At 41.8% G+C, this 13,209-nt stretch overlaps 1 protein-coding gene across 5 annotated transcripts in view; it reads right to left on the bottom strand.

Annotated features, from left to right (window-relative positions):
• The window catches only part of LOC121275835 (integrin beta-1-like), a 129,543-nt gene that overhangs the window by 51,956 nt on the left and 64,378 nt on the right, over positions 1–13,209 (bottom strand). For all 5 annotated transcript variants that reach the window (XM_041183522.1, XM_041183524.1, XM_041183523.1 and 2 more), the window contains exons 2-3: positions 10,656–10,725; positions 9,307–9,392 (exon numbers count right to left, since the gene is read on the bottom strand). In XM_041183522.1, coding sequence (XP_041039456.1) covers positions 9,307–9,392; positions 10,656–10,725 — 156 coding nt within the window. The remainder of the gene's footprint in view (positions 1–9,306; positions 9,393–10,655; positions 10,726–13,209) is intronic.

The following is a 13,209-nucleotide window of genomic DNA, read 5'->3' as shown; positions in this document are numbered from 1 at the left end:
TGATTGGGTATAGCAAGAATTAACATAATACCTTGCCCTTTAAGCTGCAGCAGCATGCTATTTCTACTCCAGCCAGTCAAAAGTCAAGCTCAGAGATCTCCTCATGCCGAAAGCTTGCAACAAATATTGAAATGAATAAACCCAGAAACTGTAATGAGCCAGCACTCGCAACATTAGGTGGATCTGAAATATGGGCCATTCAATCCCATTACCCTACCACCTTCAAGTACTTCCTTTTTAAATGATGTGTAATAGTCTCTACCTCAGTCATCACTTGTGACAAAACATTCCATGGTCAATGATCTTGTGTGCAAAAATATTTTTAAGTTCCCATTTCATTTTTCCAATGATATTAGACCATAAGACATAGGAACAGAAATTAGGCCATTCGGCCCATCGAGTCTGCTCCGCTATTCAATCATGGCTCATAAGTTTCTCAACCCCATTCTCCTGCCTTCTCCCTGTAACCTTTGATCCCCTTACCAATCAGGAACTATACCTATATTCAGTTCTGTTGAAGGGTCATGAGGACTTGAAACATCAACTGTGCTCTTATCCGCCGATGCTGCCAGACCTGCTGAGTTTTTCCAGGTATTTCTGTTTCTGTTTTTGTTTTGGATTTCCAGCATCCGCAGTTTTTTGTTTTTATCTTAAGAACCTATCTATCTCGGTCTTAAGTACACTCAATGACCTGGCCTCCACAGCCTTCTGTGGCAATGAATTACATAGACTCACCATGCTCTGGCTAAAGAAGTTTCTCCTCATCTCTGTTCTAAAAGGTCTTCCCTTTACTCTGAGGCTGTGCCCTCAGGTCCTAGTCTCTCCTATTAATGGAAACATCTTCCCCATGTCCACTCTATCCAGGCCTTTCAGTATTCTGTAAGTTTCAATCAGATTCCCCCTCAGCCTTCTAAACTCCATCGAGTATAGATCCAGAGTCCTTAAACATTCCTCATATGTTAAGCCTTTCATTCCTGGGATCATTCTCGTGAACCTCCTCTGGACCCTCTCCAGGGCCAGCACATCCTTCCTGAGGTACGGGGCCCAAAATTGCTCACAATATTCTAAATGTGGTCTGACCAGAGCCTTATGAAGCTCAGCAGCACATCCCTGCTTTTATATTCTAGTCCACTCAAAATAAATGCCAACATTGCATTTGCCTTCCTAACCACCGACTCAACTTGCAAGAGAATCCTGGACTTAGACTCCCAGGTACCTTTGCACTCCAGATTTCTGAATTCTCTACTCATTTAGAAAATAGCCTATGCCTCTATTCTTCCTACCAAAGTGCATGACCTCACACTTGCCCACATTGTATTCCATCTGCCACTTCTTTGCCCATTTTTCTAACCTGTCCAAATCCTTCTGCAGCCTCCCAGCCTCCTCAATACTACCTGTCCCTCCACCTTTCTTTGTATCATCTGCAAACTTAGCCAGAATGCCCTCAGTTCCTTCATCTAGATCATTAATGTATAAAGTGAAAAGTTGTGGTGCCAACGCTGAATCCTGCAGAACTCCACTAGTCACCGGCTGCCATCCTGAGAAGGAACCCCTTATCCCCAGTCTCTGCCTCCTGCCAGATAGCCAATCTTCTATCCATGCTAGTACCTTGCCTCTAACACCATGGGCTCTTATCTTACTGAGCAGCCTCCTATGCGGCACCTTGTCAAAGGCCTTCTGGAAGTCCAAGTAGATAACATCCATTGGCTTTTTTTTGTCTAACCTACTCGTTACTTTCTCAAAGAATTCTAACAGGTTTGTCAGGCATGACCTCCCCTTGATGAAACCATGCTGACTTTGCTTGATTTTACCATGCAATTCCAAGTATTCTGAAATCTCATCCTTAATAAAAGACTCTAAAATCTTACCAACGATCGAGGTCAGGCTAATCGGCCTGTAATTTCCTGTCTTTTGCCTCACTCCCTTCTTAAACAGGGGGGTTACATTAGCGATTTTCCAGTAATCTGGGACCCTCCCTGACTCGAGTGATTCCTGAAAGATCGCCACTAATGCCTTCACTATCTCTTCAGCTATCTCCTTCAGAACTCTGGGGTGTAATCCATCTGGTCCAGGTGATTTATCCACTTTCAGATCTTTCAGTTTTCCTAGCACCTTCTCCTTGGTAATGGCCACCATACTCACCTCTGCCCCCCGACTCTCTTGAACTTTGGGGATGTCACTCATGTCTTCCACTGTGAAGACTGACGCAAAGTACCTATTCAGTTCCTCCGCCATTTCGTTGTTCCCCACTACTACTTCTCCAGCGTCATTTTCCAACGGCCCAATCTCCACTTTATATATCTAAAAAAACTCTTGCAATCTTCTTTTATATTACTGGCAAGCTTATCCTCATATTTAATCTTCTCCCTCCTTATTTCTTTTTTAGTTGTCCTCTGTTGGACTTTGTAGGCTACCCAATCCCCTGGTTTCCCACTGCTCTCCGCAGCAATGTATGCTTTCTCTTTAGCTTTTATGCTGTCCCTGACTCCGCTTGTCAGCCATGGTTGCCTTGTCTTCCCTTTAGTATGCTTCTTCTTCCTAGGGATGAATTTTTGCTGTGTCTCCCAAGTTACTCCCAGAAACTCCTGCCATTGCTGTTCCATTGTCTTTCCTGCTAGGCTCATCTCCTATTCAATTCTGGCCAGCTCCTCCCTCATGCCTCTGCAGTTGCCTTTATTCAACTGTAATACCGTTACATCTGATTCCAGCTTTTTCCTCTCAAATTGCAGGGTAAATTCTATCATATTATGGTCACTTCCTCCTAAGGGTTCCTTCACCTTAAGCTCCCTTATCAAATCTGCATCATTACACATCACTAAATCTAGAATTGCCTGTTCCCTAGTGGGCTCCACCACAAGCTGCTCCAAAAAGCCATCTCGTATACATTCCACAAATTCTTTTCCTTGGGATCCACTACCAACCTGATTTTCCCAGTCTACCTGCATATTGAAATCCCCCATGATCACTGTAACCTTGCCTTTCTTACATACTTTTTCGATCTCCTGTTGTATCTTGTGCTCCACCGTGACTACCGTTTGGAAGCCTGTACATAACTCCCATTATGGTTTTTTTAACCTTTGCTGTCCTTCAACTCTACCCACACAGATTCTACATCGTCTGACCCTACATCATTTCTTGCTATTGATTTAATTTCATTTCTTACTAACAAAGCAACCCTACCACCTCTGCCAACCTGCCTATCTTTTCGATGCATATCCTTGGATATTTAGCTCCCAGTCCTGATCTCCTTGCAGCCATGTCTCCGTAATGCCCACCACATCATACATGCCAATTTCAATCTGCGCCACAAGCTCATTTACCTTATTTCGTATACTGCGTGCATTCAGATATTCTTCAGTTTATGATTGCTTGTTACCAATTAACCAAACAGTGGAAGAAAGTATTCCCTCAAACCCTTCCTAAACCCCATATACTCCATACTACATTTTAAAAAGGTGACCACAAGTGCTAGTTATACACCCTACAGTGGAAAAAATATAAATTCCAATGGGCTACAATTTACAAAAAAATGTCAACATTTTCTGAGGGAACTTGTTCCATTATAAATTCCTACATCCAGATTTATAATAGAAACTGCTTGTATAAAACATGCAGCTGTTTGTATTAAGATAATTGGTGAAATAGCCAGAGAGACAATGTGAATTAGTTTTGCACAGCGTTATAATCTCGAATATATTGCAGGGCAACAGGAAAGAATACGAGAATGGGGTTAATGGGATAGCTCTTCTAAAAATACGGCACAGGCATGTTGGGTTTAATGGTCTCTTGTTGCGTTGTATGATTCTCAGAAAACCTATAATGTTGCAATTATGCCCTCCACCAGTGTTGGTATCGTCGTAGCATTAAGTTTACATCTCCTATCTCCTTGGCTCGCACTGTAGAGAAGTTCCGAACCTACAACTAATCCCACTTACCAAATTGCTGCAAGTTTTGTCAAAGTACTATATAAAAGTAATGTATGAATATGGTTAATGTAAATTGAATTACATCCGTCTGTTAGTCTCATTATCAATCCTCTAAACCTTTCTCACCTTAAGGTTATGAAGAGGTACATAGAAAAATATTCTATTTTACCTGTAGTTAGGAAAAGAAATTAGTTTTCTTGCCCCATGCCATATGATTTAACCAGATTTGCAATGAGAGGCAAACTCTACTTGAGCTCAGGCAGGTTTGATGTGTAAACTAACAAGGAAACAAAAGAATCGCCCTACACGTTAACTGGAGTTGTTCCTTGAAAGGCAACAAGAATTTGTTCTTTCGATTACTGTCCAGGCATTAGAAATAGTTTTGATTGTTGGCAACTATTAAATGCATGGGTTTGCAGACCTGGGGGGTAGGCAGTGAAGAACTAGACAAATTCAAAACCTGAGATAAAAACAAAAATAAAAACAAAAAACTGCAGATGCTGGAAATCCAAAACAAAAACAGAATTACCTGGAAAAACTCAGCAGGTCTGGCAGCATCAGCGGAGAAGAAAAGAGTTGACGTTTCGAGTCCTCATGACCCTTCGACAGAACTAAGTAGAAATAGGAAAGGGGTGAAACATAAGCTGGTTTAAGGTGTGTGTGGGGTGTGTGGTGTGGTGGTGGTGGTGGTGGGTTGGGGGGTGGGAAGAGAAGTGGAGGGGGGGTGTGGTTGTAGGGACAAGCAAGCAGTGATAGAAGCAGATTATCAAAAGATGTCACAGACAACAGAACAAAAGAACACATAGGTGTTGAAGTTGGTGATATATATCTAAACGAATGTGCTAATTAAGAATGGATGGTAGGGCACTCAAGGTATAGCTCTAGTGGAGGTGGGGGGAGCATAAAAGATTGAAAAATAATGGAAATAGGTGGGAAAAAGAAAAATCTATATAATTTATTGGAAAAAAACAAAAGGAAGGGGGAAGAAACAGAAAGGGGGTGGGGATGGAGGAGGGAGTTCAGGACCTAAAGTTGTTGAATTTAATATTCAGTCCAGAAGGCTGTAAAGTGCCTAGTCGGAAGATGAGGTGTTGTTCCTCCAGTTTGCGTTGGGCTTCACTGGAACAATGCAGCAAGCCAAGGACAGACATGTGGGCAAGACAGCAGGGTGGAGTGTTGAAATGGCAAGCGACAGGGAGCTTTGGGTCATTCTTGCGGACAGACCGCAGGTGTTCTGCAAAGCGGTCGCCCAGTTTACGTTTGGTCTCTCCAATGTAGAGGAGACCGCATTGGGAGCAACGAATGCAGTAGACTGGGGGAAATGCAAGTGAAATGTTGCTTCACTTGAAAAGAGTGTTAGGGCCCTTGGATGGTGAGGAGAGAGGAAGTGAAGGGGCAGGTGTTACATCTTTTGCGTGGGCATGGGGTGGTGCCATAGGTGGGGGTTGAGGAGTAGGGGGTGATGGAGGAGTGGACCAGGGTGTCCCGGAGGGAACGATCCCTACGGAATGCTGACATCGGGGGGAGAAGGGACTGTTTCTGTTTCCAGGCCTGTCACTGACCTCATCTCCTCTGGGGATCTTCTTCCCACAGCTTCCAACCTGATAGTCGCCCAACCTCGGACAGCCCGCTTCTACCTCCTACCCAAAATCCACAAACAGAACTGTCCCGGTAGACCGATCGTGTCAGCTTGCTCCTGCCCCACAGAACTCATTTCTCGTTATCATGACTCCCTTCTCTCTCCCCTTGTCCAGTCCCTTCCCACCTACATCCGTGATTCCTCTGACACCTTACATCACATCAACAATTTCTAGTTCTCATGACCCTTCGACAGAACTTGAGTGAATCCAGGTAATTCCGTTTTTGTTTTGGATTTCCAGCATCCGCAGTTTTTTTGTTTTTAACAATTTCCAGTTCCCTGGCCCCAACCGCTTCCTCTTCACCATGGACGTCCAATCCCTCTACACCTCCATCTCCCACCAGGATGGTCTGAGGGCCCTTAGCTTCTTCCTCGCACAGAGGCCCGAACAATCCCCATCCACCACTACTCTCCTCCGTCTGGCTCAATTTGTTCTCACACTGAACAATTTCTCCTTCAACTCCTCTCACTTCCTCCAAATAAAAGGTGTGGCTATGGGTACCCGCATGGGCCCCAGCTATGCCTGTCTCTTTACGGGGTATGTGGAACATTCCTTGTTCCAGTCCTATTCCGGCCCCCTTCCACAACTCTTTTTCCGGTACATCGATGATTACTTCGGTGCTGCTTCATGCTCTCGTCGGGACTTGGAAAAACTTATTAATTTTGTTTCCAATCTCCACCCCTCCATCATTTTCACGTGGTCCATCTCTGACACTTCCCTTCCCTTCCTTGACCTCGCTTTCTCAATTTCTGGTGATAGACTGTCCACCAATATCCATTACAAGCCTACCGACTCCCACAGCTACCTCGACTACAGCTCCTCACACCCCACTTCCTGTAAGGACTCCATCCCATTCTCTCAGTTCCTTTGCCTCCGTCGCATCGGTTCCGATGATGCTACCTTCAAAAATAGTTCCTCTGACATGTCCTCCTTCTTCCTTAACCGAGGTTTTCCACCCACGGTCGTTGACAGGGCCCTCAACCGTGTCCGGCCCATCTCCTGCGCATCCGCCCTCACGCCTTCTCCTCCCTCCCAGAAACATGATAGGGTCCCCCTTGTCCTCACTTATCACCCCACCAGCCTCTGCATTCAAAGGATCATCCTCTGCCATTTCCGCCAACTCCAGCATGATGCCACTACCAAACACATTTTCCCTTCACCCCCCCATCGGCATTCCGTAGGGATCATTCCCTCTGGGACACCCTGGTCCACTCCTCCATCACCCCCTACTCCTCAACCCCCACTTATGGCACCACCCCATGCCCACGCAAAAGATGTAACACCTGCCCCTTCACTTCCTCTCTCCTCACCGTCCAAGGACCCAAACACTCCTTTCAAGTGAAGCAACATTTCACCTGCATTTCCCCCGACTTAGGCTACTGCATTCGTTGCTCCCAATGCGGTCTCCTCTACATTGGAGAGACCAAATGTAAACTGGACGACTGCTTTGCAGAACACCTGCGGTCTGTCCGCAAGAATGACCCAAACCTCCCTATCGCTTGCCATTTCAACACTCCACCCTGCTCTCTTGCCCACATGTCTGTCCTTGGCTTGCTGCATTGTTCCAGTGAAGCCCAACGCAAACTGGAAGAACAACATCTCATCTTCTGACTAGGCACTTTACAGCCTTCCGGACTGAATATTGAATTCAACAACTTTAGGTCCTGAAATCCCTCCTCTATCCCCACCCCCTTTCTGATTCTTCCCCCTTCCTTTTGTTTTTTCCCAATAAATTATATAGATTTTTCTTTTTCCCACCTATTTCCATTATTTTTAAATAGTTTTAAATCTTTTATACTCCCTCCACCCCCACTAGAGCTATACCTTGAGTGCCCTACCATCCATTCTTAATTAGCACATTCGTTTAGATATATATCACCAACTTCAACACCTATGTGTTCTTTTGTTCTGTTGTCTGTGACATCTTTTGATGATCTGCTTCTAACACACACGCACATTAAACCAGCTTATATTTCACCCCTTTCCTATTTCTACTTAGTTCTGTCGAAGGGTCATGAGGACTTGAAACGTCAACTCTTTTCTTCTCCGCCGATGCTGCCAGACCTCCTTTACTGGCTGATCATCAGGGGGTATATCTGTGGAAGCAGTTGCACCCATGCCATGGCAGGTTGATTTTGGTATAAAATCTACTAAAATTCAGTTCAACTTGCAGCTCCTTCAATTTCTGCAATTAACACTTGTTTCTATAGTATGACAATCATTAGATCTGAGGTTCATAAAATATAATTTCTTCCAAATTTGCACAGATCTGACCATGTAAGAAATAGGTTCTGAATTCATGGATTGATGCAATAATTTTTGAAAATTGTGCTAACAATATCTTGCCTTTTTGTTTCTGAGATTATTTTACACAAGTAAGTGTATTACTTTAAGCTAGAATGTGATTCCTTGGTAAAACGTTTGGTACCTCACTTGGTCTTCAGTGCAACATAACATAGGCCAGGGGAAATCTCATGACACAAGAGTTCAACTTTGTTCGTAGGCGATTTGGTCTTCTTACAGAAACTGCTTTTGTTGCCCTGAATACACTAACAGCTTAAACAAGAGCAATGTGCATATCTTCCATCTGGGCAATTATATGCCATGAAATCAGAGAAGCAATTAATCTATTTGACAATGTGGCATCTTTCAAACTTCAGCAAATTAAAATTTGTGCAGGACACATTCTACATTTAAGAGTTGAATGTTGAAATTATTTTGGCTTGATTTTCTGCCCAAAGGTGGAAAAATCTGGTCTATTAAGAAAAAAACTATTTTCATGATCAAGACTTCTGATGGAAGGGAAGGAAGCATGGAATACAGTACTTGAACAAATTATTTGTCCTAACCTTGCAATATTCTCATGAACAGACAGGACATTTCATTGCCTCAGCATGTCTCAAAGTGCACTACAGCTAATTAAGTAGTTATGAAGTCTAGTCACTATCATAATGTAGGAAAATGCTCAGCCAGGTCTCACAAACAGAAAGATATGAGCTTCTCCTCTTCCACGTGCCACCTCCACCTTTAAGCCCCTGTCTTTATGACTTTTTTACAATTCACTGAACAATTCCATATTTTGCCCTCCATTTGACACTAATTCCTAATCATCTCTTTTTGTATCTCTTTCAAATTTCCAGTTTGCTCTTTGTTTTTGCTCTTTTTTGGGGGATTTCAAGACCCATTTTTTCCTTTTGTCCTTCATCGCTTGTTGTTGCTGTTTTAATATGCAGCTCCACTCAACACTGTCTCTCTTACTTCCCTTCCATCCATTTCCAATCCTGTTACTTTCATTTAATCCTTTTCTGCACTTTTCTTTCAAATAAATCAATATTCTACAATCTTCCACAATACTTGGCTATGACTGAATAGATAAGCATAATTAGATGTTTAAAATATTCATAAATTAGGTTATACTGCTTCTTAAAAAGGTTTCAATTTCATAAATCACAGATTGACAAGTATGCAAAACATTAGAGTTACGGTTTAAAAACAATTTATTTTAAAGCAGTTAATCCATGCCATAAGTTAATGCCATAAGTGTGTTAAACACTCAGCCACTAATATTGCCAATAGCCTTTAGGCTCAATTCACTTCTGTGAACTTCCGACTTACGAGTCATTCACACATGCCATAGCCTATTCATAATGCACTATTGCAAACTCTCTAGATTTGAAATGGGTTAGTTAAGACAATGGCAACAGCTGGAACTGTTTCTATGTTCATAATTTAAAACTTACATTTTTGGTGCACCACCCACAATTTCTACCAGCTTGTATACATTCTCCACATGATTTTGCATTGGCCTTTAAACACTCACTGGGATCTGCAATATCAAAAGGCAAATTAACATTATTACAGATATGTCTAATCATTTACATTAATAGATAGCCATGCGGAAAAAAAATCAACCAAACTGACACCAAGTTTAAGGCATTTGGGATTGTTTATGAGAGAAGGTGCAGATGTTCATTTCGGGGTCACTGAATATTTTTAAGGCAAAGGTAGATAAATACTTGGCTAACAAGGGAGTCAAAGGGTATCAGGGGACAGGCAGGAACGTGGAGTGGAGGCCACAATCAGATCAGCCATGATCTTACGAAACGGCGGAGCAGGCTTGAATGGCCTATTCCTGCTCCTAATTCGTATGTTCGTATATAAAATATTAACAGGATAGATTAATTTAACCCTGAATAACCCCATTCTATCTCTAAACAATATTTTTTTGCTAGTATTCTATTTGGCAATGCTGTCATAGGTAAAATTTATGCTACAAAATAGAGAGATCAGATGTTGTGTATAATATGTATGCTCTTTGTTTTCAAATTGTATGTTAAAACATATTAATTAAATGTGAATATCGCATAACAGGGCAAATTAATGCAAAGATTCTTTTTAACTTAGTTTGTTAAGGAATAGAAGACAGCAGAGTTTTGGATGCAAGTGTTAGGACAGGCAAGTCTGGAGAGGGCAAAGGGAGAGTTTCAGCAACAGATAGTCTGTTGAGGCAAGGGCAGAGTCCAAGCAATGTTACAGAGGTTAAATTGGTACGATAGGGACAAGGATTTTGGAAGTTCAGCTCAGGGTCAGTTAGAATGTCAAAACTGCAAGCGGTTTGGTTCAGTCCGAGGCAACAGTTGAGGAAACAGTGGCGAAGTGCAGGGTTTCTGATGGGGGTTGAAGACAATGGTTTCAGTCTTCCTAATATTTAACTGGAGAACGCTGCAGCCCATCCATTACAAAGATGGATTATCAGACAAAAGGCTTGACAACACAGGTCTGATAATAAGGTTTAAAGAAGTTGTAAGCTGGGTATCGTTTGCATACACGTGAAAGGTGGCTCATGTCTGCCAAAGGCAGCATTCAGATGAGGAAGAGGTGATGCATAGTTTCCTTGGATGACTTGAAGAAAAAGGTGATAACTATAGGACACAATGCAACTGAACACCTTTAGTCGAAGCGAACGAGTTCAAGTGGTGATCTTGTGGAATCCCAAGCGTTATCAGGAACATGGTGGCATGCATAGGGAATATTCTTGATGCATGTTTGAATATCATAAGTGCTTTGTGATATTAGTCAATCTAGTTACCTGATTGAGCAAGTCCATACCACATACAGCAGCAAGTCAGTCCAATATAAAGGATATACTTCAAATCCATCTGAAAGGAAGTTTAAAAAAACAAAGAATACAGAATCACAAAAATACATATTCAAAATCTTGCTTATGTCAAGTCCATAAACTTTGCTTCCAGTTGTCACTATTTTTGGCAAGCTTTATGTTAACGTCCAATATTGAAACAATCTACAAAAATATCTTACAGTGGCATTTCTCCATGTATATAATAGCATGTCAGTCTATTGAGGAGTCAACTGAATCCAAGAAAAATTATTTTCGAAACAGAAGCCTCTCTGTAAAACCTGCTCCCTTCATTCCCAGACCCCAGATTTATCTGTTCACAAACGTCTAGATCACTTTCATATAGTGTTCCCCGATCCCAGAGTCGTCTCCATTGCTTCTATTTCCAGCTCCCAAAACCTCATTCTGCAATGTTCCTGGAACCCGAGAACACAGTGCGAGCAGGCCTGGAACCCTGCTCCTCCCATCCTATATCCTAAAACTTCATTCCAGCATTCCCAGGTCTTGATGCCATCCTCAATGTTGATAGGCCAGTGTTCCAGGTAACACAACTTGCAATAAAGTACTTTGAAAACCTCCAACTCACGATCTGCATCATGCAGGAGATCTGCGAATATTTGTTAAAGCACATCACACTTTAACTTCAGAAAAGGGCAGGTTTAACAAGTACTCTCTTACTTGAATATTCAAAATTATATATTATATGGAGTCAAGGACAATATGCAAATTTGTAATAGCTATTCCATCCATGTCATTGCTGGGTCACGTACGCAATTGCAAACTGCAGAGTAAAACTCCCTTCATTCTGTTTCTACTGTGTTATCCAGATCATCTCTTTTGCTGCCTTATGATTTTTAAAAAAAAATTATGCCCCAGTCATCCTCACGGCCTCCTCAGCCAATTAGTTCCAAATAATTTCATATTGTGGACCTATGTCCATAGAAATTGGATTATGACCCCCCCGAAACTCTAATCTCCTTAAAGAAGTGCACTTCCAAAAGTGCTTACTTTATTAGACCTTGCTTCAATGCTTATGAACTAGCTATCAATCTCTGGTTAAGGCTCCATTTATTTCCTAGGCTTGCCTGCCAAGAACAGAAAAGCTTCAAAAATTTTCATGTAAAATATAGCCAAAGCTTTTAATCTTAAAGAATGAATTGATTACATTTCCATTTATATACATGTATTTAGCATTGATTTTAATTTTCATTTGAAAAGCCAAAAACAAGTACACAAAGCAAATTTTTTTTAAAAAAGGGCTTTTTAAAAAAAATATACATGCAGAGTATTCCCACATTATTCGCAATTATTGCCAGTTAACTACCTCATCAAGACAGTTCCTGCTTGTCCACAGAGGAAGCATCTGATCAGCACTAGCTATCAAATCATTTACAGGAAGGATACTTAATCTTTTTGCTTGAGGCACCCCTCCCATGTTATACAAATTCTATAGAGCACCCTGCCCCGCCAAGAACACAAGTATTTTTCCCATATAAAAATTAGTTATACGTTAATATATATATATTTATTATTTTTGTTTTACTTAATGTGACTAGGCAATTGATTGCAAAATCTCCAGTGCAGTACTGAGGGAGTGCTGCATTGAGAGAGGTTGGAAACTAGAGGTGAGAATTGAATGACAAGTTTGTCTGTCCTATCGACAGGATGATCAAGGTCTTAAAAAATCCTTTCTTAACAGTCAATATGTTGGAGATGCTAGGGTTATAGAATTAAGAAATGCTCCTTTATACAGGTAGAGTTTAGTGGATTCGTCACACTGCTGTTTAGGTGCTGATTAACAAGGCTGCAGGCAATTCGGGAAATATTGAGATAGTGCATCAGTGGTACTTGGTAAAGTTTCCCTCTGTGGTCTTAGAACCATAGGAAAGTTACAGCACAGAAAGGTCATTCAGCCCATCGTGTCTGTGCCTGCAGAAAAAGAAAAAAGATAAAAAACTAATCTCACTCACTCACCAGCCTCTGGGTGAAGATGATTTTCCTCATATCCCCTCTAGTCCTTCTACCAATCATCTTAAATCTGTGCCCCCTGATAACTGAACTCTCTGCTGAGGCATCCCTGTCTACTCTATCTAGGACCCCCATAATCTTCTGCCAGGAAATTTTCACAGTGGGTGAACAATGAGTGGTCAATGGTCACAACTGAAATGGTACTTGGCAAGTGTTGGGCATAAGATTTTTCAAGATCACAAACAAATCCCAAATGTTTGTGATACTCAGTGTTGTATTTTTGAATACCTCTTATACACACAAAGTCTATTTTTGCACAGATGATTTTTTTCACTACGGTCAGGTCAGAGACAAACACAGGCCTTATACCCCAGCGTTACTGGCACCCTCTGAAGAGGAAGCACTTTTTGGCTGACTCAATCGCTACTGTCAGTTATTTTTTTTATTCACTAGCTGCTGCTCCTTACCGAATGAATTGAGGAAATCTGCTACTTTTTGATGCTGCTGGTGATAACTTCAATGTACTCCCTGGTGTGCA

This window comes from Carcharodon carcharias, chromosome 3 (genome assembly GCF_017639515.1).
Source record: "Carcharodon carcharias isolate sCarCar2 chromosome 3, sCarCar2.pri, whole genome shotgun sequence".
NCBI classification, from domain to species: domain Eukaryota; kingdom Metazoa; phylum Chordata; class Chondrichthyes; order Lamniformes; family Lamnidae; genus Carcharodon; species Carcharodon carcharias.
Note: the sequence above shows the minus strand (reverse complement) of the source record. Positions and strands in the feature narration are given on the sequence as shown.